The sequence below is a fragment of the Mesoplodon densirostris genome, chromosome 6 (genome assembly GCF_025265405.1).
Source record: "Mesoplodon densirostris isolate mMesDen1 chromosome 6, mMesDen1 primary haplotype, whole genome shotgun sequence".
NCBI lineage: Eukaryota > Metazoa > Chordata > Mammalia > Artiodactyla > Ziphiidae > Mesoplodon > Mesoplodon densirostris.
Window position 1 is genome coordinate 25572106 of NC_082666.1, and position 26644 is coordinate 25598749.

Here is a 26644-nt window from a genome sequence, read left to right on the forward strand (position 1 = left end):
AGTGAAATTCATAGCGCCCTGCACAGCGCATTCGGCCAACATTTACGGAGCGCTTAAGACTTGCCAGGCGCTGAGCTGAGGGCTTTACGGCCGTTACCTTTTTAATAAAGCACACAGCCCACCAAGAAGGTGCACGTCTCAGCGAGCCCTCCTGAGGACCCTGTAAAAGTTTGCCCCTTCGGCGGGCAGGCGGGGCGAGAAGGGGGCGGGGCGCAGGTGGGGCGGGCCGGGGGCGGGGCGGCGCGCCGGTTCCGGGATCCGGGTCGCTGGCTGCGCCACCGCCTCGGGGCGCGCCGGGCGCTGGCCGCAGCTGGCGGGCGCATGTGGGGGCGCGCGGCGCGGAGGCGCTGCCCGCGAGGGCTACGGCGCAGCCGGGAGGCGCTGCTGGTACTGCTGGCGTTGGTGGCGCTGGCCGGGCTGGGCTCGGTGCTGCGGGCGCGGCGCGGGGCCGGGACGGCCGAGCCAGGACTCCCACGCACCCCGCGCTCTGGGCGGCGAGACCCGGTTCTGCCGCGGCCGCCGGTGCGGGAGGACGCTCTGGGCGCGCGAGGCGAGGCAGTGCGGCTGCAGCTGCAGGGCGAAGAGCTGCGGCTGCAGGAGGAGAGCGTGCGGCTCTACCAGATCAACATCTACCTCAGCGACCGCATCTCGCTGCACCGCCGCCTGCCCGAGCGCTGGAACCCTCTGTGAGTCCCCAGGTGGCGGGAGAAGCACCGCCCTCGGAGTCCCCGGGCCTCAGTTTCTGCAGCTGTGAAGTGGCAAGGTGGAACCGGGGTCTCGAAAGACCTGGGGATCTCGCGTCTTATTGAGTCACTCGGAAGTGGGCAGTGAAAGTGTTCATACTGCGGGGTGGGGGAGAAAGTTTTAAAAAATGAAAATAGAAAAATCTCAGAAACTGACAAATCTACAGACAGGTTTCAGATGAGACCCTTTGGGTGCCCTTCCTGAGTCCAAAGGCACCCCCAGTCCAGTTACTCCTGTAACGTCCTGCTTTGGCAAAGCTAAGGACCTGTGGGGTTCAAGACAGGCTTCATTCACTTACCTGTGTGCACCTATGTGCACCAGGGCCCTTGAATCAACCAGGAGGGAGGGCCCACCGGGCAGGTGAGATGAAAGGTGCCTGAAAGGGCAAGTCTGAAGCCGCAAGCCTCCTTGCCCTCTCTCTGGGAGTTGGACTCCTGACCTTTAAGTGGAGGAAGTCAGGAAGGAGCGGCTGCTGGGAAGGGCTCCTTCTGGCTGTGGTCCAGCAGAGCTCACTCCTGTGGGTGACACAGTCCTGGAACCTGTGTGGGCAGAGGCCTAATTCCTGTTGGAGCTGCTGTCTGGAGGGGTTGTACCCACTGCTTAGGTAAGAAGGGAACAAGCTGGCAGGTGGAAATTGGCCCTCCTGGCCTTCTATCTCCTTTCCTCTTTTGGTAGGGATCTTCCAGGTCCCTGATGGAGACCCCTCCTTAAAGACTTTGAGGGAAAGAGGGCTCAGAGAGGGGGTTCTGGAGCCAAGTGGGCAGCCTCCTGTATGTACCAGGTGTCTGCCACTCCTCCCTGCTCCTTGTCCCTCCTGCTTTACAGGTGTGGAAATTGGCCCAGAGAGGTCAGGTGACTCACCCAAGGCCCCACAGCTGGAAAGTGGTGGAACTGGCCTTGGGGGACTGTGCTGATTTCAGGATTTTAGGCAACTGCTCTGTGCATCCTTGGTCAGAGCGAGCAGGAATGTCTGCAGCAGGAGGCCCCACCTCTGCCCTCACTGGCAAAGTTTGAATGGATTTTCACCTCACTGTCTCTGCTGTTTTTCAGGATCTGCTCATGCCTAGCCTATGCTTTTACCTTAGGCATTTTCACTGTTTATCTTTTTGAGTCGAGCTTTGTTTGTTGGGGTTGGTGGTAGTTCCTCCTCTTCAGCCAAATGGCTGAATATATGTTTATCTCCTTGAAACACCAAGGGTGCTCACTGAGGCAAGGTCTAGGGGAAGCTTTCAGGTCAGACTCAGGGTTCAGACCCAGCTCATGTGAAATAAAATCGTGGCTCTTTTGCTCATCAGCTCTGTGATGTCGGCCAACTTATCTAGCCTCTCTGAGTCTCAATTTCCCTATCGGCAAAATAGGGGATGAGTAGAAATAACACAACCTAGGAGTTAATAAAACACCTAACACCTGGGAACACACTGTGTACTCAGTTCTTATTAGTTTTTTCTGCCTTCCCTGTTGCCAACAATACACTCAGGAGGTTGCTTTTAAGAGTCATCCAGGGATTGGTCATAAAGTTTTTCTTTTCCGGGTTCCAACTTCCTCTGTTGTCCCAGGTTGTGAAGTCTCTTTGAAACATTGTGGGTGACCTGTGGGGCTTATGGTGTCCCATCTCCATGGTGACACAGCTGCCCTGTGTCCTATCGGGATTTGCTTATAGATCCTGCTATTGCAATGACCCTGGGAAGTTAATCCAAACCCAGCGTGATAAGGAGTGTGAATGCCTCCTGGCTTTAATTCCTGCGTCAAGGCCTGTTGGGTCATTCTTGCCTAGAGAGAGAGGGGAGCTCCATCTGTGTCTCTCGCAGCCCAGCCAGGCCTTGAGGTATAACTTAGATGTAGCCAGTAGTGTTGAGGCCTTTCACAAAGACTCACTTTTATTATAGTTCATACGGGCGCGAGGACCTAATAAGGTCTTGAGATTTAGCCTGACACACCAGAATGGCGGATTATGAGTTCACAGTCGGGGTCCTGGGTGAGGGGGAGGGTTGGAACTAATTAATAAGCAGAGGTGTGGTTAGGATCCTTGAATGTCATAGGAGGGAATGTCCTGAGGGAGCATCCAGTCTAACCAGAGAGGAAAAGCCATGCCCCCAAGGTAACACACATATCTGGGGCAGAGCTGATCTAGAACCCACATCTTTTATTCCCTCCTCCCTTTTGAGATGGAGGCAATTATTTATCTATTAATTTTAATTATAAGAGCAATACATGTTCACTCTAGAAAAGTTTGCATATACAGAGAAGCAAAAAAAAAAAAAAAAAGATCATCCATAAACCTACCATCCTGGGAAGAACCACTATTAACATTTTGCTGTGTATCCTTCTAGACTTTTCCAGGTATAGAAATAGATTCTGAAAAAGATACACACGGGTAAGTGGGTGAGAACATATTCAGACATGAGTATGTACAAAGGCCCACACACGTTTTTAACCAAAGTCTGCACTACAGGGGATAAATGTGTTATCATAGGCAAGGGACTGTTTGGCTTGGTTCTTCTGGCATCTGCAAGCCTTGGTAGCTAATAGAGACACTTTGAAGTATTGACTCTAATTCCTCAAGACTTGGTGTAGACCCTGGCCCTTCTGTGAGGCTAATAATTCACATGCCAGTAGATTAGTGCATCGCTTTTTTTCTATTAGTTACGGCACTGAATCGAGGAGGAAAAGGAGGAGGAGGAGGATGACAAGGAATTCTTGCATGGTAGTATAGTAAGTATAGGGTTTGCAAAACTCTTTCACAAATACCATCTCATTTAGCCTAGCAAGGACAGGGAACTTTCACTGTGAGATGGCAGCAGGCCAAAGTGGGGAGCCAGATAGCTGGGTTTGTGGCCTTGGGGAACTTTGAAAAATTATGTGAGGGATCTTCCCCAGAATGATTAAATAGAGTTTTGGTGGGTAGGGCCTAGGCTGAGGCTGATGTGCAACTAGTGTTGAAAGCTACTGGCTTAGAGCCTTTGGACTTCTCACGCCAAAGATTAAGGGTGCGTGCTTTTGAGGGTGTGGGAGAATACCAGAATTAGACAAAGTGGGGATTGATGACAGGTCAAGTGCAGATGAAACTCGTGGTGACATCACAGTCAGTTACAAGGTGTGTCACAAGTGGATGGTGGCTAATCACGTACCAATACTTACAGGAAGTTTTAGTTTTCATAGATAAGGGAAGCCTTGAGATAATCCTATACTGTTATTCTCATTTGCATTCTGACCTCTTTAGCAGGAGAGGAAGGTGGACTGACAGCGCCCTTGAGGCTGTGCATTTCCACCGCACGTGTACGGGATGCCACGCATGTGAACATCAGCTGTTCTCTGCCACTGCCAAGGAGTTGTGAACTGCTGGTTAGAAAAGTGTGTAAATAAATAATACACACAGGTGTTTGCATTTCCTGAACGCTTGCTCTGGTTTTAGCCGTATTAGTGCTATAGTTGCAGAGTGTGTATCCGAGTTTAAGGACTAGGACTTGGGTGCTAGGATGGCAAAGAGTCTCAAAATAGCTCTAAATAGGTAATTCAGCGAAGAAAGTGTTTGTGTCTTGCTGGGGTTGGCAGGAGGGAGTTGGTTAAGATTTCTCTTTTTGCAGAGAGGTAGCCTGCTTGTCTGTTCGCTTAACATTACCTTTGGAGAAACATCACACATGGTGTGGAGATTAGACTGATGTTTCTTTGCTTCCCCAACAAGGTTGTAAACTGAGGCTATTTTATTAGTTTTTACTAGACCCATCTTGTGGTTGTCAGAGTGACGTCCTTTCTTTGAATCAGTACTTTAAGTCTACAGAACATGTTCCTTTTGATTAGAGTTTTCATGATACCTTCTCCCATCCTTTTACTTTCACTTCTTCTGTGACCTTAGCTTTTAGGAATGTCTCTAATTAGCATGTTGCTGGATTTTGTGTTGTCATTAAAAAAAAAATCCAGACTGACAGTCTTTGACTTTAACTAGATAGTTATGTCCGTTTATACTTACTGTGCTTACTGATACTTTAGTGTTTGATTATGCCGTCCTACTTATGCTTTCTATTTGTTATGCTTTTTCTATGTTTTTTCCCTTTTTTCCATACTGCTTTTTTTTTTTCTTTTTGCGGTATGCGGGCCTCTCACTGTTGTGGCCTCTCCCGCTGCGGAGCACAGGCTCCGGACGCGCAGGTTCAGCGGCCATGGCTCACGGGCCCAGCCGCTCCGCGGCATATGGGATCCTCCCAGACCGGGGCACGAACCCGCATCCCCTGCATCGGCAGGCGGACTCTCAACCACTGCGCCACCAGGGAGGCCCTCCATACTGCTTTTTGAATTGATAGAACCTTCTGGTTCCATTTTTCTCTCTCTATTAATTTGGCAGTTATCTATTTCCAATCTTTAGTGGTAAATTTGAAAGTATATATTTAACTGAAAAAAGTCTAAAGATAATCCATAACTATGGATACTAGAATGCTTTAACATTGATCACCTTCTTTCCCAATTTGTATATCATTTTACTCCACTATTTTAATTCTGTCTTGCCTTTTTTTTTTTTTTTTTTTTTTTGTGGTACACGGACCTGTCACTGTTGTGGCCTCTCCCGTTGCAGAGCACAGGCTCCAGACGCTCAGGCTCAGCGGCCATGGCTCACGGGCCCAGCCGCTCTGCAGCATGTGGGATCTTCCCAGTCCAGGGCACGAACCCGTGTCCCCTGAATCGGCAGGCGGACTCTCAACCACTGCGCCACCAGGGAAGCCCTGTCTTGCTTTTTAAACCAACACATTAGACATTTTTTAAAATGCAGTATTTGTTTACATTTATCCACACATTTACCATTTCTTCTTCCCATCATTCTTTCCTGAATGGTCATCTTTGGATCTCAGATCTTTCTGGGATTCTTTTCTTGTTCCTGAAATATATCATGTATTTCTTGCTGTAGACAAGGTTATTGTTGTAAACACTCAGTTTTATTTATCTGAAAATGTTTTTATTTTGCTCTTGTTCTCAAAAAATTGTTTGGTTGGGTATATTATTCCAGGTTGATAGTTTGGCATTTGAAGATAGTATTCCACTGTCCCCTGGCTTGCTCATTCCTGTGAGATGTCTATACTGAGTTAAATTTGCCTGTCATTCTTGTTTCTTTGTCATTCATTTGAGGTCCTCTTTTATTTATTTAAGCATAGTCAGCATACTTATTTTATGCTCTGATATCTCTAATATCCAGGCTCGTAGATTTCCTTGTTGTTCCTGTACTCCGAGGACTTCTTTTACTTTTTTGTAAGCTGATCCACGCATTTGAAAGATTTTTTTAAAGTATTTTATCAAGAATTTTTTGGGTGTCCTGTACCAAGAGGCGTTCCCAGATATTTTAAATCTTTCATACTGCCTTGAGTGAAAGTCCTATATTCACTTTAAAAAAAGACTTATTTTCTCTATTAGTTAGGGTTCTTTGGTTGAAAGTGACTGAAAACTCAATGCAAACTGACTTAAATATAAAAGAAAATATATTGACTTCTATGACAGAAAAGTCTGGGATTAGAACTGGGTTCAGATTATTCTGGGCCCTGAATACAGGGACTCAACTGATTTCATCAGGAAAATGTTGATTGGTCAGGCCTGGGGCATGTGACCTTCCCAGAGGGGTGTGTATATGTGCGTATGTATACACAAGTGTGTGCACACACATTGTATGTATGCGTGTGTGTGTGTGTGTGTGTGTGTCCAGCCCTGCACAAACCATACAGCTTGAGAGTCCAGGAGGCATGGTTCCTGAAAGAGCAAAGTGCAGTAAGATGAAGAAAGGAGAAAGCATTCTGAGCCAATAAAACACACCTATGTGTATTATGACCTCCCTGGCCTGTTCTCCAAAGGATATGAATTTTCATTTTTTTAAAGATGTTTATGTGATAACCTAAATATAATATAAAAGAAGATCTGGAAGTATTTGCCACACCCATTCATTCATATCCATAAAATACATAGACATATTGTACTGGTGGAGATTATGGTAGTCCGCACCCAGTAGGGTTGTTATGAAGGCTAAAGGGAATAATGCATGTAGAATGCTTAGCACACTGCCTATCATGTAGTAGGCACTAATAAATGTTACTATTATTACTAGGTACAGTGCAAAGCATGCAGAAAATACAGAGAAAAACACACTTTAGCCCCTGCCCTTACAAAGCACATGGATTATACCAGAAAGTTAAGGAAAGGATGGCTTACTATGATTTAGCAGTGAATTTGGTTCTGAGCTCTCTTTTATCTCCTATGCAGAAGTGGAACCCTGAGTGATGCATAGCTGCCTTTGCCTAATGGAAGGATGCACAGCTTTTTATCACCCAGGAGAAGGGGAAAGTGTTTTTCCTGGAAGCAAATTTAGAGATATTCAGGAAGGATATATTGAACTTCATGAAGGAGAATGCTTTTTTTTTTTTTTTTTTTTTTTTTTTTTTTTTTTTTTTGCTGTACGCGGGCCTCTCACTGCTGTGGCCTCTCCCGTTGCGGAGCACAGGCTCCGGACACACAGGCTCCGCGGCCATGGCTCGCGGGCCCAGCCGCTCCGCGGCATGTGGGATCCTCCGGGATCGGGGCACGAACCCGTGTCCCCTGCATCGGCAGGCGGACTCTCAACCACTGCGCCACCAGGGAGGCCCGGAGAATGCTTTTAAAGGAGGTTTTATCTTCTTTTTTTCTTCAGTTGAAGTATAGTTGATTTACAATGCTGTGTTACTTTCTGGTGTACATCAAAGTGATTTAGTTTTATATATATATATATATATATATATATATATATATATATATATATATATGCTTTTCCATTTTGGTTTATTACAGGATATTGAATATAGTTCCCTGTGCTATACAGTAGGACTTTGTTGTCTGTCTATTTTATTTATAGTAGTTTATATCTGCTAATCCCAAACTCCTAATTTATCCTTCCCTCACCTGTTTTCCCCTTCGGTAACCATAAATTTTTTCTCTGTATCTGTGAGTCTGTTTCTGTTTTGTAAATAAGTTCACTTCTGTCATATTTTAGATTCCACATATAAGTGATATTATATGGTATTTGTCTTTCTCTTTCTGACTCACTTCACTTGGTATGGTAATCTCTAGGTCCACCCATGTTGCTGCAAATGGCATTATCTTATGCTTTTTTATGTCTGTGTAGTATTCCATTATATATATATGTGTGTGTGTGTGTGTGTGTGTGTATACACTACATCTTCTTTATCCATTCATCTGTCGATGGACATTTAGGTTGCTTCCATGTCTTGGCTATTGTAAAGTGATATTTTAAAGAACAAAGGAGAAACTGTATCATGCCAACAACAAAATAGGAGAGGGCAGAATGTTAAATATTACTCAGTGAAGACATTTGCTATGGGAAGCTAAAGAAATATGATTCAGCTTTTTAAAAATCTTTCTTGTGATTATAAAAATGATGCATGTTGGGCCTCCCTGGTGGCGCAGTGGTTAAGAGTCCGCCTGCCCATGCAGGGGATACGGGTTCGTGCCCCGGTCTGGGAGGATCCCATATGCCGCGGAGCGGCTGGGCCCGTGAGCCATGGCCGCTAGGCCTGCGCATCCGGAGCCTGTGCTCCGCAACGGGAGAGGCCACAACAGTGAGAGGCCCACATACCGCAAAAAGAAAAAAAAAAAAATGATGCATGTTCATTATAGAACTTTTTTATTTTATTATTTTTTAATAAATTTATTTATTTTTATTTTTATTTATTTTTGGCTGAGTTGGGTCTTTGTTGCTGCGCATGGGCTTTCTCTGGTTGTGGTGAGCAGGGCTACTCTTCGTTGTGGTGTATGGGCTTCTCGTTGCAGTGGCTTTTCTTGTTGCAGAGCATGGCTCTAGGCGCATGGGTTTCAGTAGTTGTGGCACGCGGGCTCTAGAGCACAGGCTCAGTAGTTGTGGCGCATGGGCTTAGTTGCTCCGTGGCATGTGGGATCTTCCCGGACCAGGGCTCAAACCCATGTCCCCTGCATTGGCAGGCGGATTCTTAACCACTGCGCCACCAGGGGAGCCCTATAGAACAATTTTAGAATGCAGAAAAATATAAAGAATTAAATAGGAATTAGTGATAATCCCACTGCTCAGAGATCACCATTGTTAACATTCTTGGCATATTTCTTTCTATTGTTTACTGTTTATGTGTGAGCGCATGCACACAGACTTTGTTGTTCGAAGAACTGACATGATGCTGTTTATAGATCTGTACCCTGCTTTTCTGATTAAACGTCAGAGTGTGGTCATCCTTTTTTTATTGCTAAATATTCTCTGAAAACATGGCTTTGGATGGCCATATAGTGTTTCTTCATGCAACCATGAACGTTTATCCTCCGACATTTAAATTGTTTACAGAATTTCACTATTATAAATAATGTTACAAAAAAAATATTTACGACAAGCCTCCTTCAGGGTATCTCTGATTATTCACTTGGGTGAGAAATTCTTAGATGTATTGATATGAGGTGAATGAGAAGAGGAACATTTTAAAGCTCTGAGTGTAGGGAATTCCCTGGCGGGCCAGTGGTTAGGACTCCAAGCTCTCACTGCTGAGGGCCCTGGTTGGGGAACTAAGATCCCATATGCAGTGCAGCGTGGCCAAAAAAAAAAAAATGAAAGCTCTGAGTGTATATTGCTAAATTGGTATCTTGTAATCTAAGAGCACACAAATAGCCCACCTGGACATTTGAGAACAGTGTCCTTGAACTTCTGGATTTTGCACAGCAGTGAAAACACATAAACAACAACACTGAGGAGGGGCTGACATACAGTCCCAACTCTATTTGGTCAAACAGAGCTTGTCCTGCTCTCCTATTTACTCCCATCATGAGAAGAAATAAATTTTAATCCAAAACAGTAAGGATGTGATTTCAAACTAAAGGACAGTTCTTTAAATTGAATAAATTTCATGTTTGAAAACCTCATTATCCTTATTTCTACTCATTTCTCTTTGGGCTGGTGCATATGTGAAACTAAATTTTAGCTTTACCTTGTTTTTAAAGATAAAAAAAATCTTTATTTTTAGTTTCACAAAAACACTTTTTTTTCATGTAGTATAAGCAATTCTTTCTGATGCTTCTAGTGGGCTATGGTGGCTTTTCTATGCACCCTGTCTAGTACTCAGAGAATATTAAATCCAGACATAATTATTAATATTCTTATACATATATGTGTGTGTTTTCCATTTTCTCTAACATATATTTGGAGGAAGGCAACTGTTTTTTGTTTTTGGTTTCATCAACATTCTTTTAATTAAAAAAATTTTTGTCTCTGATTTTTTATGCTTTTTCATTTTATTTTGTTCTATTTTTTAAATTTAAAAAATTTTCAGATTTTTTATACAAATTTTAAAGGTTACTTTACATTTAGATTGATTACAAAATGTTAGCTATATTTCCCATCTTGTACAATACATCCTTGAGTCTATCTTACGTCCAATAATTTGCACCCCCCCCACCACTGATAACCACTGGTTTGTTCTCTGTATCTGTGAGTCTGCTTCTTTTTTGTTATATTCACTAGTTTGTTGTATTTTTTAGACTCTACATATAAGTGATATCATATAGTATTTGTCTTTCTCTGACTTATTTTATTTCACTTAGCATAATGCCCTCCAGGTCCATCCACATTGCTGCAAATAGCAAAATTTTGTTCTTTTTTATGGCTGAGTAGTATTTCATTGTATATATCTGCCACATCTTCTTATCTATTCATCTGTTAATGGACCCTTAGGTTGCTTCCATATCTTGGCAATTGTAAATAATGGTGCTATGAATATTTGGGGTGCATGTATCTTCAAATTAGTGTTTTTGGCTTTTTTCAGACATATACCCAGGAGTGGAATTCCTGGGTCATATGGTAGTTCTATTTTTAGTTTTTCGAGGAATGCCCATACTGTTTTCCACAGTCTGCACCAACTTACATTCCCACCAACAGTATACAACGGTTCCTTTTTCTCCACATCCTCAGAGGGCAGCTGTTTTGGTAGAAGTGGGAATGAATGAGAAAGGAGAGGGCCTTGGACAGGGCCACTAAGATTGAGATACGTGTAGGTCAGAATTGGCTTGGTGTTTGGGTACACCCTTTGCAACATTAAAAATTTTCTTTTCTTCTTTTTGTATTAAACTTTTAATTTTGAAAAATTCAAACCTAGAGAAAATTTGCTAGAATAGCCAAAATCCTCTATATCCTTCACCTAGACCCACTCATTATTTTGCCACATTTACTTAATTTTTCTCTTTCTATATGTATCCTATATTATTATACACATTTGAGAATAAGTTACAGATATGATAATCTTTTATCCTTTGTTACTTCAGTGTGTATTTTCTAAAAACAAGGACATTCTCTCATGATACCATGAAGGTAGTTATCAAATTCAGGAAATTTATACAATATCAGATGTTTCCAGCTGTCCCAACTTTTAGAGCAACTTTTTTCTTCCTTACCCGGTATCTAATTGAGAATCAAGTAGGACATTTAGTTGTCCTGCCTCTTTAGTCTCCTTTAGTCTGAAATGGTTCCTCAGACTCTCATTGTCTTTTAGGACAGTCACGCTTTTTAGAAGAGTACAGGCCTGTTGGTTTATAAAATGTCAATTCAGGCCTGTCTGATAGTTTCCTTGCAATTTATTCAGTGTATGTGTGACCATAAAACTTAATGACTTAAAACAGCAATAAACGTTTATTATTTCGCATAATTTCTGTGGGTCAGGGATTTGTGAGTGCGTTATCTGAGTGGTCTGGCTTGGGAGTCTCTCATGAGATTGTAGTCAAAATGCTACCTGGGGTTTTTGTCATCTCAAGGTTTGATTGGGGCTGTTGAGGCTGGAGGACCTGCTTTTAGGATGGCCCATAATATGCTGGAAAGTCTGTCTGGGCTGTCCTGGCTGTCAGAAGCCTCAGTTCCTCTCCACATAGATCTCTTCATGGGACACTTGAGTGTCCTCACTACATAGTGGCTGGCTTTCCCCAGAATGGATGGTCCATGGGAGGGAACAAAAAGGAACCTTCAGTGTCTTATGACCTGGTCTTAGAAGCCACATACCGTTACTCCTGCTGCATTCTGTTCATGTGTGGTGGTTTTAAAATATACCTACAAATTCTTTGATAGTCTTCGCTTTAAAAGAAGGAGCCTAATTCTCCTCCCCTTGAGTATGGGCTGGACTCCCCTCTGTGGAGCACAGCGCTAAGTAACCAATTCCGTGATTCAGAAGACCAGCATGTCCAAGAATTCAGGTCCCGCTGGCTAGGGCTGGTGGGAATGCCTTATCGCTTCAGGGCACCAGCGTGGTCATGCCTCCAGCCTACAGATGAAGCAGGCATGAGAATGTAAAGGGGGCTGAGAAGAGCCAGCCCCTCTCAGAGACTCTCAGATAAGCCTATTCATGTGGCAAGGCCACCCCAGTGGCGGCAGAGCCTGGGCTGCTGCCTGGGTAGCCTCGGAGCCCTCTACAGAAACTGTCCTGGCACTTAGGAAAAGGGACCTGGAGCTACGTAGAAGACCCTGAGAGGGATGAGAGGAGAAATTGCCTGTTTCTTGGTAGGAGGGAGGGCTGGTTGAGGAGAAGGGATGTAGGGATCTTTATTTAGATTCTGATGGCCCACCTGAGCCTCCCGCAGGGTCAAAGGCATGAGCCAGAACCCTGTGACAAGATCGCACAGGGACACAAGGAGCTCAGCCAAGTACATACACACCTGCAGGCGCTCTGAGAACTGTCCAGGCTACCCTGCCTCTCAGACTTGTCTTTAAAATAGGAACAGTAAATGCTAACATAGGAAGAGGTTTTGAGAGTGAAATAAAGTACTACATTTCATTGATTCTAAGGCATTTTTTTTCTTTTGTTTGGCCACGTGGTGCAGCTTGTGAGATCTTAGTTCCCTGACCAGGGATTGAACCTGGGCCCTTGGCAGTGACAGTCCAGAGTCCTAACCACTGGACCACCAGGAAATTCCCTCTAAGGCAGGGGTCCCCAAACCCCGGGCCTGTTAGGAACCGGGCCGCACAGCAGGAGGTGAGCGGCAGGGGAGTGAGCGGTGCTTCATCTGCCGCTCCCCATTGCTTGCATTACCGCCCGAACCATCTCCACACACACCCCCGTCCCCCATCCGTGGAAGAATTGTCTTCCACGAAACCGGTCCCTGGTGCCAAAAAGGTTGGGGACTGCTGTTCTAAGGCACTTTATTTTTTCTTTTTTGCGGTACGCGGGCCTCTCAGTGTTGTGGCCTCTCCCATTGCGGAGCACAGGCTCCGGACGCGCAGGCTCAGCGGCCATGGCTCACGGGCCCAGCCGCTCCGTGGCATGTGGGATCCTCCCGGACCGGGGCACGAACCCGTGTCCCCTGCATCGGCAGGCGAACTCTCAACCACTGCACCACCAGGGAAGCCCTCTAAGGCACTTTAAAAAAAATATTTATACATTTCTGAAATTAGGATGTCTCTTAAAATCAGAGCATCCTGCAGTTATGATTGGTAGCATTTGTCTTTCTTATTGGTTCATAAGAGAATGGTATGTCTTCCAACCGTTGGAAGACACACCATTAATTTTGATGAAAGCTTATAGACTGGAGATATGATAGCACTAAGGAATTGCTAACTTTTAAACTGTTACAATGATATTGTGTTCATTATGAAAAGAATCTTTATCTCTTAGATAAATATATTGAAATATTTATGGATGCTGTGGTATGCTGGGTTTTGCTTAAAAATAGTCTGGGATGGGGGGAGTGGGTGAAGACAAAGATGAATCAAGACCATGTGTTAAGGACCACTGAAGTTAGGTGAAAGGTTCACAGGACTTTCTTATACCGTTCTCTCTACTTTTTGCATGTTTGAAAATTTTCATAGTAAAATAAAAGGAAAAAAAATGAAATAAGTTGTGTACACAAAAGGCTTTTCCTCTGCCCTTTGTGGGACTGGGTCCCTCATTATTCAGGCCTCATGCTAAATGTCACCTCCTGGAGGGGCCCTCCCTGATTACCTGTTCTGTGGTTGCCTCCGTTCCCCCTTCCTACCCCCCTCTGTAGTTGCTCTCTCTTTCATCCCCCTCCTTTTCTTCATAGCACCCTAACTTTCTGAAATTATTGATATGTTTGCTTATTTGATTATTGTCTCCCTGATTGCAAGCTCTGGGAAGCAGGGGCTTTGCCTATCTGGCACATAGTAGGTGATCAGGAAATGATCGGTGACTGACTGATACAGGGCCCACTGCTACAGTGCCTGGCACGTGGTAGATAGTCAATAGATGTTGGTTTCACCCCTCACCCTGCTTGGTTCTCCATCTCTTTGATCTTGCACTTAGCTTATCTGTAAGACCTTCCCTTAACTGCCCCCAGAGGCTGGCCAGTCTTCAACATTTATCTTCTTCTCGCACTTCCACCCAATCCCTTGGTCTGGCCTTTAGCCAGGCCAGCCTTCAAACCATGGTCCTTCTGGTGTCCCTTGTGGGTTTCTGTTCCTCCCCTATCTTGCTGTCAGCCATGTCCTAATTTCCAGGGCCTGCCTACTCCCTGGGATGACACTGGGAGTTTGTCATCCATTACTCTGAGGAGAGAATTCTGTGTCAACCTGGAACCTTCTGTGCAAAGTACAGAAAACCCTACCAAAGAAAGAGGGAGCTAAATGGTTCTTATCACTGTCAGCCAAGCCCTAACCCCAGAGAGATGGGTGGGCTCAGCGCCCCCCTCACCACGAGACTGCCACAGAATGGAATGGGAGGGTGGGTGGTAGCAGTGGTATGAGGGCTGGGGGGTAGTCAGTGTTCTCTGCAGAGCCCTTCCTGGAATGTTCATACATCCTAGCCATGGTTCCAGTTTATGCATTCAGTGCATCATCTTTGAAAGCATAGCCCCTGCTGGGATGCAGAGTAGGAAAGATGCTGGGAGAAGGTAGGGGGAGATTCAAGTGGTGGTGAGTTCTGGAGCACGGAGAGTGACACCTGCTGAAACGGAGACGTGGGCAAGGTGCTGTAGGAGCAAGGAAGGGCAAGCACCTGCCCCACACAGGTGTCCCCAGGCTTTTCCAGAGAAGGCAGGGTGAGTTCTTGAAAGAGGACAGAGAGCGTGCCAAGCAGGAAAGGGAGGAAAGGGCGCAGTCTGAGCAAAGGCTTCAGTGGGATTGGAAAGGCGTGGACAGATGGGAGAGCTGTTGGGCGGGGAAAGGTGACAGTCCCCCTCCCTTCTGATTCTGCTGAGTTTGCATGTTGCACAAATCTGAAAATTGCTTTAAAGCTTAAAAACAGCATCTGCAGTTCAAGCTCGTTAAGTATTTAAAACCTTTTAAAGAATCTGCTGGGTCTCCTAATGGAACACAGGGGACTCTGGAAAATCCCAGCAGCTATTTGCCATTCCCCAGGGGGAGGCCCCAGGACCGTGACCTACGTCCCCTTCATCACTCCATCCCCAGCACCAGCCTGGGCCTGGTACCTACAGTCAACAGTGGGGTCTTGATTCCTGAAGTTGTGTTGTGTTCGCAGGTGCAAAGAGAAGAACTACAATTACGATCAATTGCCCACGACATCTGTCATCATAACATTTTATAATGAAGCCTGGTCAACTCTCCTTCGGACAGTTTACAGCGTCCTCGAGACATCCCCAGACACCCTGCTAGAAGAAGTTATCCTTGTAGATGACTACAGCGATCGAGGTGAGCCCCTGACATGGGCTCTTGGAAGAGCCTGCCCTCCTGTGGCTGTGCCTGGGAGGCGAGAGTGTGACGTGGGACATATAGAACAGGCCTGGAAGGAAAGGCTTCCTGCACCCCTCTGTGCCTGGCCTCTCCCCTCAGGGAGTTCAGAGCCAGGTGGGGGGAGGCAAACGTGATGGCAGAGGGCTCTACCACACGTTGCTATGGGACTCACCCCGCCTGGGTGCTCAGGAGGGGATGGTTGACCTTAATCTTGAAGGCTGGGTTTGCAGACAGCAAAGGTGGAGGGAGGCGTTTCAAGTGGAGGGCACAGAATATGGAAAGGCTTAGAGGTGCAGTGCTGTGTGGACTGTGTAGGATCTGCAAGTAGTTCAGGAAAGACGGAGGGCCAGCTGCTGCAGTGAGTAGCAAGAGAGGAGTAGGGGTGGGGTGAGGGGAGAGGGCTCAGGCCTTTGACCCGAGGCTGAGGAGTTGGGGCTTTGTCCTGAGGGCGGGGAGAGCCAAGGCAGAATTTCAAGCAGGAGACCAGTTTTGCCCTTTGGGGAATCCCTCTAGGCTGGAGTGTGGAGAATGGGGTACTAGGGAGCTCTTCAGGGAGGCCAAGGGGCTGTGGAGGTGGCCCAGGTGGGAGATGGAGGCTTGGAGTCGGGTGGGAGGGCAGGGCAGGGCAGGCGGGGGGGAGGAGGGATCCCCGGGAGGTGGCATCCACAGGCCCAGAAACTAGCTGAGGTGTGAGGCGGACCCTCGGGCTTCCGGCTTGGGTCTCCTGGTGAAGCGTGATGCGATCCCAGAGCTAGAAAAGCCATTTAGGGCAGGAGGGGCAGGTCTGGCAGGGGAAGGGGGGCATTTGGCCTTGAACATGTTGAGTTTGGGATGAGATCAAAAAGGGGCAGCCTAGACAGAACTGAAGCCAGGGAGAGACATTCCATTGAAAGGGTGGTTGTTGTCCCTACAGACCTAACCAGTGACCTGGGATCCAGCAATTCACATGCAGTCCAAGGCTGGCCCTTTATTATTCAGTGAACGTTTGCTGAATGTGTGCTAGGCTCTGGGGATTCCGTGGGAAACAAGACAAATCACTGCTCTCATAAAACTCACATTCTAGAGAGGTGGGTGGAGATGGTCAATAAACATATAAAGAACATAACATAATATATGCATCACGTAGTACAACACAATATAACATAGCATACCATAATGGAACGTGATACTATACTATAGCACGAGTAGGAAGTGCTCTGAAAGAATACTGGGAACAGGAGAGTAAGTGGGGCTTGGGCACCAGGCCTCCTGTAGCGGGTGGAGGTCAGGGAGGCCTCTTTGAGGAGGTAGCCTTTAAGCCAGAAGCTACAGAGGCAGCTCAGTGAAGGTCTGGGGAGAGGGGCTGGGCTAGAAGCAGCAGGTGCAGAAGCTGGAACAGCAGCCATTCTCCAGGTCAGACCACCGGCTGGTGGAGGGTGACCTGGGGGATGAGGTTGCAGGCTGCGGGGGGGACCAGATCAGGTGGGGCCTCGGAGGCCAATCTAAGGGGTTTAGCTTAAATAGGAGCCTGTTGGGAGCCGCCTGAAGGCTATGGGGAGAGCTGGAACGTTGCTAGGTCTTGGGGACTCACTGTGCTGCCCTGTGGAGCAAGGCTGACGTTGGGGGCGGACACGGATGGAAGGGGGAGGGGCGTAGGGGCTGCCCTGGTCTTGCCTGGCAGGGGTTAGCCCTGTCCATGGAGCGGTAGTCAGCCAGCACATCTTTGGCCACTAGCTGACGTGAGGGCAGCTAAGCATAAGTGAGGGGAAATGTCATGGCCCTGCAGGAGGGAGAGCTGTGGGCCTGGTTGCTAGAGCCTGTTTCAAACCAAATCACCACCCCTGGACCACCCATCAGGGTAGAGCCACTGCTTATTGGGCATCTGCTGCTTCAGGCTCTGAGGCTGGTCTGTCTGACTTCAGAGCCTGGTGTATAGGTCCTAATTGGTGGGTGTGCCGGGCTGTTCTCACAGAGACTCAAAATAACAGTGATTTACATGAGATAAAAATTGATTTCTCGCTCACATCACAAATCTGGGGTAATAGTCTAGGGCAGGTGTGGCCCCTCCGCGCTATTAGGGCCCAGGCTCCTCCCACCCTAAGTCTCCTTCTTCTCGAGGATGGTGCACTGCCTCTGTCTGCATAGCCCAACGCTGGGTCTTCACCTCCTGCTCACTCCCGTCAGCAGAAGGGTTTCAAGGGGACTGGGAGCTACACCTGGAAGTTGCCCTCAGTCCCACTGAGTAGAACAGGGTCACCTGGCCACCCCTACCTGTGAGGGAGGCTAGGAACGTCATCTCTATGGAGGGTGGCCATGTGCTCAGCTGAAAAGCATGGGGAGAGTGAGTCTTAGGGGACAGCTGACATTCCCCATGGCAGCAGGCAAGCCAGACTGGGGGTTGAGGCCTAGTGTAGCCTACAAGGTGCTGAATTCTGGGGTCAGGGGTTTTAGGCGAGCTTTACCATAACCCGTCATGGCACCTTGGGCAAGTCACTTGTCTTCTGAGCCTTAGTTTCTAATCTGTAAATGGGTTTATCTACACTAATACCAGAGACTTGTGGTGAGGAATAAGTGAGATCATGTGTAGGACAGAACCCCACGTAGCAGCCAGCTTATAGTAGGCATGCATCTCCATTTCCTTTCCTCCCAGGGTTGTTTTAAATATGTCTATGTGGATGCTGGTTCTGCGTCACACCGCATAGCCTAGAATCCCAGCTCCAACACTTTGCAGCTGTATAGCCTTGAGCAAGGAGCTTAACCAGTTTCAACCTTGCCTTCCCGCCCCGTAAAATGGCATAATAGTAATTCTTACCTTTCAGGGTCATTGTTGAGGATTAAATGAGATGAAGGCGGTAGCTTGCTACGTCAGGGCCTGGCCCATTGCTGGCACTTGTTCAACAATAACTTCTGCTTTTATGAGCTATTTAAAAAACTGCAAAGTGCCAAGAACGTTTCAGAGATGTATTCATTCAGAAGCAAATATCAGATTATTTTCTCTTTATGGGATCAAGCAGCTGCTCAGCAGACAGGAATACAGTATGAACCCCTTCCAGTACAGCTCAGTGCTCCCATAAATGTAAGGCCAAGACTGGGGGGGGGCCAAGACTTCCCCTCCCTATCGTGGTAATTTGTAAAGCCAGCAGGATGCCCCTCTCAGCGTGTATTAGAGGTGAGAAGTCCTGCCCTGCCCCCTCCTCCCACCCTTCCTGCAGGGTCAGTCTGAGCGGATGAGGGATGTCAGCGCCTTCCAGGATGGGGGAAGACAGTTCAGGCAGACAGAAAACTGATGCAGACCAAACCCATCATGAGTGCTGGGTGGCTGCACCACAGTTTTCCTGTGTGTTCCCTGGGCCCTGCTACTAATTAGCTTTGCTTGGGAAGTCACTTCCCTTATTCCTGCCATTAGCTTATATGCAGTTATATTTAGGGTTGAAAAAAAATCAACCAATGAATGTTTTGTGTTTCTTGTTTGAGTATCAAGAGTACTTAGGGAAACATTTCACAGACAACAAAGCAACTTAGAACATTTTACAAAGTTTTCCCTTCACTGATGATTGAGGGGGACTTTGAGATGAAGCCCATGTTGATGTGGGGAGATTCTCTCATTTTTATTTTACCTGACTGGTTCTCACCTGCCTCCACCTACCCATCGAGAGGCATGAATCGGGGTCTCTAGTCCCAGAGCCTGTGTGTGGAGTTGGGAGTCCTGGGGCCAGCTCTAGCTGTGGGCACGTCCTTTCAACTCTTAAGGACTCATTTCCTCTCTTACAAAATGGGATAATCATGTCCTCCTGACAAGTTTTGGATTTGTTTAACAAGGATGGGCAGCTGTAGAAGAAAGCTCTGGAGGCAGCGTTAAGCCTGTAGACTCGAGCCAGAGTCCCTGGGTTCACATCCTGACTCCTCAGCTCACTTGTCTGGGACCTCGGCATGTCACTTAGCCTCTCTGACATCAATGTTCTCATTCATAAAATGGGGACAGTAGTAGTACTTACCTCATAGGGTTGTTATAAGACTCATGTGAGTTATTTGAATCACTTGGACTGTAATTAGCACAGTAGGCTTTCTCATGTTGGCTGCCATTATTATTGTTATTACTGTGTCAACTGAAACGTGCTTCTGAGAAAATTTGTGTTAACGTAATTGTATTATATAAATTAAAATTTTATGATGTATCGCATAATTAACATAAATGAACAAAGTTTATATTAACACGATTTTTTGGAAAAATCGTGGTTGGATGGTTCTTGTGCTTTTTATTTAAACGTTTACAAGTCAAGGTAATTTGGGGAGGTAATAGCTTTATTGAGATACATCCACATGACACATTCACTCATTTCAGGAGTACAGTTCAATGTGCATGTGTTTTGAGCGGGAGCGTTTGGTGGTTCTGGAATCCTCCACCCCAGCCTCCCTGGCCTTCAAGGGGCTTGCAGCCTTGGTTCCAGGTGCAGTGAGGACGTCCCTGGTGCAGAGCAAAGGAGGCTCGTGTCTACTTAGTCTTCTTTGGGGACAGGGAGGCCCTGCAAGGACGCGGCTGGGGATGTGTGGCGGTGACCCTCGGTGTCCTGCTTGCCTCCCCAGAGCACCTGAAGGAACGCCTGGCCTCCGAGCTGGCCAGGCTGCCCAAGGTCCGCCTGATCCGCGCCAACAAGAGGGAGGGCCTGGTGCGGGCACGGCTGCTGGGGGCTTCTGCGGCCAAGGGCGATGTGCTGACCTTCCTGGACTGCCACTGCGAGTGCCACGAAGGGTGGCTGGAGCCACTGCTGCAGAGGTGTGTGGACCATCGGTGGGGGGCGGGGGGAGGCGGGGCCCTGACCAAACTGACATGAGAGGCAGGGGCGCTGGGCTCAGATGCTCCTTGGGCAAAGCCTCTGTCCCTGGACGTGGTAACAGTCCCTACCTCCTGGGGCTGTGGAGGCCGTTAAATGACTTAATACTCGGACAGTGCTTAGAACATGCCAGCATGTGGGAGGTCCTAGATGATTTATTACTGCTTATTATACACGTTTACTGTAGAAAACTTAATATGATCAACCAAGAAAAAAATATGGTCAATCACACAGAATTGCACTCCTGGAGGGTATACATTTTGGTGTATTTCCTTCAAGCTTGGTTGACTTATTCATTACATGCAGTACCTACAATACCTATGGCCCACCCATGAAACTTTAAGAGAACCCCCCCAAAAATTTATGTTAATTTCTTTTAAAATCAGAATGGAAAATGAATATCATAATAATGAATACATAATAATGAATCTAGCCTGGATTGTTTGTCTTTTTACCAATATAGTCATAAAATATTGTTTTAATATATTTTTTATAGTCATGAAAGTATAAATATGGCTGTGTCTTCAAGGATATTTCCCCTGCTGTCCCACAGTCTCTTACACTTAACCTCCCACCTGCCCCTGGGCCTACTTTTGTTCTCTTCTCTTCTCTCTCCCTTTCCATCCTACTGATTCTGCATCAGGAGCTGAGCTGGCAAGCCCAGAACTCCTCCAGGTGGGAGAGGAAAGTCTGGGGGGGTCTCTGTTTGGTCCCCTCCCTGTGGAGTGGGTGAAGGACTGGAGGATCAGAGTCTGTGCATTTGGCAAACTGCTTTCCCTTGGCATCCAGTGCTTGGTTGTCAGGGTCTGTTTGGAAGAGCTAGGGACCCCCTCGCCTCTGTTCCTGCATGAGACCGAGCTCTGCTCTGCCACTTCCTGCTGTCCCAGTCCTTTGCTGCCTCATTCTCCCCCTCAGCTCTGGTGAGCTTCACCCACAGAAAGGACTCAGGGTTCCTCAGGCCAGTGATGGACTCTGAGATTACTTAGAACATAGTGACAGCTAGGTGCTCACTCTGGAACCTGGGCTAGTGAGTTCACCCTTCCCCCCTTCCCCCACTGTGCATACAGAGGGCTGCCTCTAGGCCCGTCTAAAGTCATGGTAGGGGCACTTCTCCCCTTCAACTGATTCATTAATGCCATCTAGAATTCCATGTCACTCCGTCCCACCCTTTGGAGAGAGCGAGGCAGCATTCCCCATAATCACGTCCTTGCTCCATACCTGCAGACAAAGGGATTCTCCCCTGGTTACCCTTTAGAAATAACTGGGGAACCTTAAAAACTCCTGGACTATTTGGATCTGAATCTCTGGGGTGGATCCTGGCCTTCTGGATGTTTCAGAAGCTCCCTGAAGACTTGAGGGTGCACCACAGTTGAGACACTGGAGCGTAGACTGTCCCTCAGGTGGTCCCAACCAGGCACGGTAGCCCCTTTCCTCCAGGGGCTTTTGGGGGTGGAAGATGTTTTTGGTTGTCACATCAACTGGGTAGTGCTCCTGGCATTTTATAAGCTGCTGTTGACATCTGGGACAGAACCATCCTTTGCTGTGTAGGGCTGGACTGCACGCTGCAGGATGTTTGGCATCCCTGGTCCCTGGCTCACAAGATGCCAGGAAACACTACCCAGTAACCACCGCTACCGGGCCTGCACGTTCTCTAACCATGATTTAGAATTCTTTACTCCAGTGCAGGCTCCCCCCGTTTTTCCCTTTCTTGTAAAAATTAGACTACCCGTGGTTCCAACCAGCTGGACTGCAAGTCACAAGTTTATGATTTATAGGTCTCAAGTTTTAGAGAACTGCCCCCAAAATGTAACCCAGAGAAATCTAGTGTTCACACATGGTTCAGTCTCAGTTCATGTTTCCTGGTGTGCTGCCAAATGCAAAGAAACACAGTCTGGAAGCCTGCTGGGATGGCTGGGCTTGTAAGAATGATTGTGGAGAGAACTGCTGAAGACTACGCACAGGCTGATGCTCGCAAAAGGAAATTATCACATTTTCCACTGTGTGTAACTTTTAATAATAAAAAAGGTTAAAAGAACAATATAGTAGTAGTTCCGGGTTCTCTGCCAGCCTTTTACATACATTCCCGTAGGGAGTCCACATTAACCTATGAGTAGGTGTATTTTTCCAGTGTAACCCCTGAGGCAACAGGCTCTAAGCGGTTAGGTGACAACGCTAATGTTACACAGCAAATAAGAGGCAGGATTAAAACTTATTTTCTAATTTATTTTCTAACTCCAAAGCGGACCCTTTGGTCTGGGCGCATCTCTATTCATAGGGAGATAATTATTTCTTGACTTGGAGATGTTTCATTTTAATTAAATGAGGAAATCTCTTGCAGTCTTGAGAAACTGAAAATGTGCTTTCCGTTTTAAAACTTAGCTTTAATTTTGACATCATGACTTTCATAGAGGGATTCAAATTTAACCAGAATATCCCTAGATGGAATCAGAATATTAAAGCTGTGGGACTTTTCATATCAGGGCCAGAGTCCTAGCTCCCTGCCTCCCCGCACCGCCCAGCAGCCCCCTTTTGCTCACCTGCCAGGGCTGACTTGGCTGTAGAGCCCCTGGAATAAGAGAAGCAGGCCTTTCTCAGACAGGTGTTCCTCCTTCTAGTGGAAGGCTAAGGAGAATTAATCCTCAGGTTTCCTAGTTGTCCTCCTGCTGCCTGTACACTGTGGAGCAACGGGCTGTTCTGACTGTTTTCAGGATCCATGAAAAGGACGTGGCAGTGGTGTGCCCTGTGATCGATGTGATCGACTGGAACACCTTCGAGTACCTGGGGAACGCTGGGGAGCCCCAGATTGGCGGTTTCGACTGGAGGCTGGGGTTCACGTGGCACGTGGTTCCCGAGAGGGAGAGGATCCGTATGCGGTCCCCCATCGATGTCATCAGGTCAGGGGTTGACTTCTCTGAGCGTGCCTTCTCTGAGCATGCATCTGGCCAACTTGTCTGTGAAGGCCCACAGGAGGGATGGTTAGCTGTTGCCTCTCCTTTCTTTTTCCAGAGTATTTGTTTACTTTTATTAAAAATCATTGCTGGGCTTCCCTGGTGGCGCAGTGATTGAGAGTCCGCCTGCCGATGCAGGGGACACGGGTTCGTGCCCCGGTCCGGGAAGATCCCACATGCCACGGAGCAGCTAAGCCCGTGAGCCATGGCCGCTGACCCTGCGCGTCTGGAGCCTGTGCTCCGCAACGGGAGAGGCCACAACTGTGAGAGGCCCGCGTACCGCAAAAAAAAAAGAAAAAGAAAAAATCATTGCTATATATGTGGATTTTATATTGGTGTATATATATATTTTTAAAATTTATTTTAAAAATTGTGGTGAAATATGTATAACATAAAGTTTACCATTTTAACCATTTTTTAAACGCACAATTCACTAGCATCAGGCATATTCACAATATTGTAGAACCATCACCTCTACATATTTCCAGAACTTTTTCATCAACCTAAATAGAAACTCTATACCTGTTAAGCAATAATTCCCTTTCCTCTCCTCCTCCAGCCCCCGGTAACTTCTACTTTCCATCTCTATGGATTTCCCTATTTTATGTACATCATATAAGTAGAATCACACAATATTTATCCTTTTGTGTCTGGCTTCTTTTCCTTAACAAAGTATTTTCAAGGTCCTTCTAGAACTTCATTCCTTTTAATGGCTGAATAATATTCCATTGTGTATGTATCCACACTTTATTTATCCATCTGTCTGTTGATGGACACTTGGGTTATTTCCACTTTTTGGTTATTGTAAATAATGCTGCTGTGAACAGCGGTACACTATTATCTGTTTGAGTGACTGTTTTCAGTTCTCTGGGGTATATACCTAGGACTGGACTTGCTACGGTAATTCCATGGCTAATATTTTGAGGCCACACTGTCAGGCTCCTTCTGAGCTTCAGGGGATGAGTAGACCTGGGGGTACAGGGGCCAACTTTGGCCAGTGGGTGAGCCTGGGTCTGAGAAGAGAAGGCTCAAGCGGTGCTGGGTTGCCCTCATTCTTGAGGTGTTGAAGTCATAGTCTGGCTTCTTCCTCTCCTTCCAAGTTTAGCACCAAGTGGGAGACAGATGTGGGAGTCAGGCCAGTGGAGGTTGGACTTCAGCTTTATCACTGGGGTATTGACCCAGAAGTGGTGTCATAGATCTGCACCCGTGTTTGGCAGCTGGCCTTCTGAATCCTTCCACCTGAGTCCAGACCTTGACATGACCCAGTGCTGGCTGGAGAGGAATGACTATGGAGACGGTGTTGAGAGACAGGGCTGGAGAGGTGAATGGGGCCAAGTCATATCCAGCCTTGAAGGCCAAGGAAAGGGGTTTGGACTTTACTGTGGGTGTTCAGAAGCCACTGAAGGGATTTGAGCTGGAAGTGACCTTATTTAGCCTGTTGCATTCTTTAAAGTCTGTGCTGGATGCCACATGATGGGGAGTGGGGGCCTGGAGGGGGTGGAGCTGCAGGCAGGGGCACCACTGGGAGGCGTTGCAGTCCTCCAGCTCAGAGATGATGGTGCAGGAGAAGATGGAGGGGCATAGTGGACTCCAGAGACTTTGTGGTGGGAAAATTGGGAGGAACTGAATGGGAATGAGGGGAGGAGGACTCAAGGATGACATGTAGGCTTCTGTGGGAGCCCTGAGGGGGCACATCCTGCCCAACCCCTCATTTAACAGGTTTGGAAACTGAGACACCAAGTAGGAAGGATCGTATCAGGGGTCACATATGCAGCCTGTGATGCTGACACAAACTGCCCCCCCATACACACACACACACGCCCGCACACATGCACACATGCACGCACATGCTCAGGGACACTGTGGCCAGCTATCCTTGCCCTCCCGTAATATCCTTGGGCCTCAGATTTCTCACTTGTGAAACAGGTATGAGCATATCCACCCTACCTATTTCCTAGCCTTTAGGATGAACACACATGAAAATGCTTTGTAGCCTAGAACCTTCTCTTCCATAGTCTTGCTGTCCTGTTCTCATTGGCCCAGAGCTTGGAGTGCAGGAAAAGCCAATACTTTGTCAAGGCCCGGAAGCACTACTGGAGGATCTTAAAATTTTGAACTGTTAGGCTCTTCGTGTTATATATTTCCCCATTTTTAAATTTATTCCTCTGCACCTCTCTGCTGTGTTGACCGTATGGCTTTCTGTGGGGTAGGATGGAAGCCTTGGGCCATTTCTGAAACCAGTGCCGTCTCCTAAGTGAACCTGGCAGGGAGAGAACAGGGCTGGCTGAGGCAGCAGGCCAGAGCTGGCCGTGTGGGTCCCGCAGGGGAGGCCAGTCCAGCAGGAGAGGCTCAAGCCCTTGGGGAGCTTCAAGATGCCAGAGTGGCCTCTACTGGCCCCTAAAGGACATCTGTGAGGGCTGTACTGTGACTGCATGAGCAAGGCCACCACACCCTTACTCCTGCCACCCTCGTAGAACCTGGTCTCTCTCTTCTCATCTCTCCTTGTTGTCTGTGCTCCTAGAAGCACAAGGGTTTCTCTCACCCTTAGGCCTTTGCTCATGCTCCTGTCTTCTCGGAGGACCATTCCATTCCTCTTCTTGGCTAACTTCCCTTTGTGCTGCAGACCGTGCCTCCTCTGAGAAACTTAGCCCTACCCGGCCCCCTCCACATCTCATGGCTGCTTCTGCGTTCCTGCTGGGCCCTAGGTTGGCCTTAGCCATCCCACACCTTGCTCTGTGCTTGCCTGGTGAGATGTCTGTGAGCTTCCCTATAGGGCAGGGGCTATGGGGCACGTCTGTGCCTCCAGCCCAGTTCAGCACCAGGCCCAGAGCGTGAACTCAGGGTATGCTTATATGGATGAATGGACTCCAGGCTTGTGGTGAGAAGGGATTCAACTAACTGTGATGGTTTCCTGCTGCTTACCTTGAATTATGATTCACACACTTCTAGGTCTCCAACCATGGCTGGTGGGCTGTTTTCCGTGAGTAAGAAATATTTTGAATACCTGGGGTCTTATGATACAGGAATGGAAGTTTGGGGCGGAGAAAACCTCGAATTCTCCTTTCGAGTAAGTATTCCAGTCTTCTGTTTGGACTCATTCTTAACCTGTTCTCGTTCTCTCTGGGAAGGATGTATTTGCTAGGAGAGCCTGGTGGACTTTTCCTCCATATTGGCAGTTTATCCAGCGATCCTCAAAGATGACGGTGGCACACATATCCTATAATCACGCCTGTCTTCTTGTGTAAACTTTTAAAAAAATACACTTTTAATAGATTTGGGGCTGGAAAGGGTCTTGCAAGTCTCACCTGGTTCTTTACTCTCACTCCATAAAGGGGAGGGACAGAGGCCGGAGGCAGGTAGTGACCGGCTGAAGGTCACTCAAACAGTGCATGGCAGAGACTGGACTAAAACACAGGTCCCTGCCTCCTGATCCCATGTTTTGGAGCCTTGATTTGCTTGACTGCTTGATAAAGTAGCCT

General features: G+C 47.2%; 1 protein-coding gene and 1 non-coding gene across 2 annotated transcripts in view; one reads left to right on the forward strand and one right to left on the reverse strand.

The window, feature by feature from the left end:
- Positions 1–321: 321 nt before the first annotated feature.
- The window catches only part of GALNT12 (polypeptide N-acetylgalactosaminyltransferase 12), a 39984-nt gene continuing 13661 nt past the window's right edge, over positions 322–26644 (forward strand). Inside the window, exons 1-5 of the mRNA XM_060100923.1 lie at positions 322–686; positions 15195–15364; positions 19970–20159; positions 22926–23111; positions 26115–26232. Of these exons, the coding sequence (XP_059956906.1) occupies positions 322–686; positions 15195–15364; positions 19970–20159; positions 22926–23111; positions 26115–26232 (1029 nt within the window). The remainder of the gene's footprint in view (positions 687–15194; positions 15365–19969; positions 20160–22925; positions 23112–26114; positions 26233–26644) is intronic.
- TRNAD-GUC (transfer RNA aspartic acid (anticodon GUC)) lies at positions 12598–12670 on the reverse strand. Its single transcript has one exon. It is a non-coding gene; the product is annotated as a tRNA-Asp (tRNA).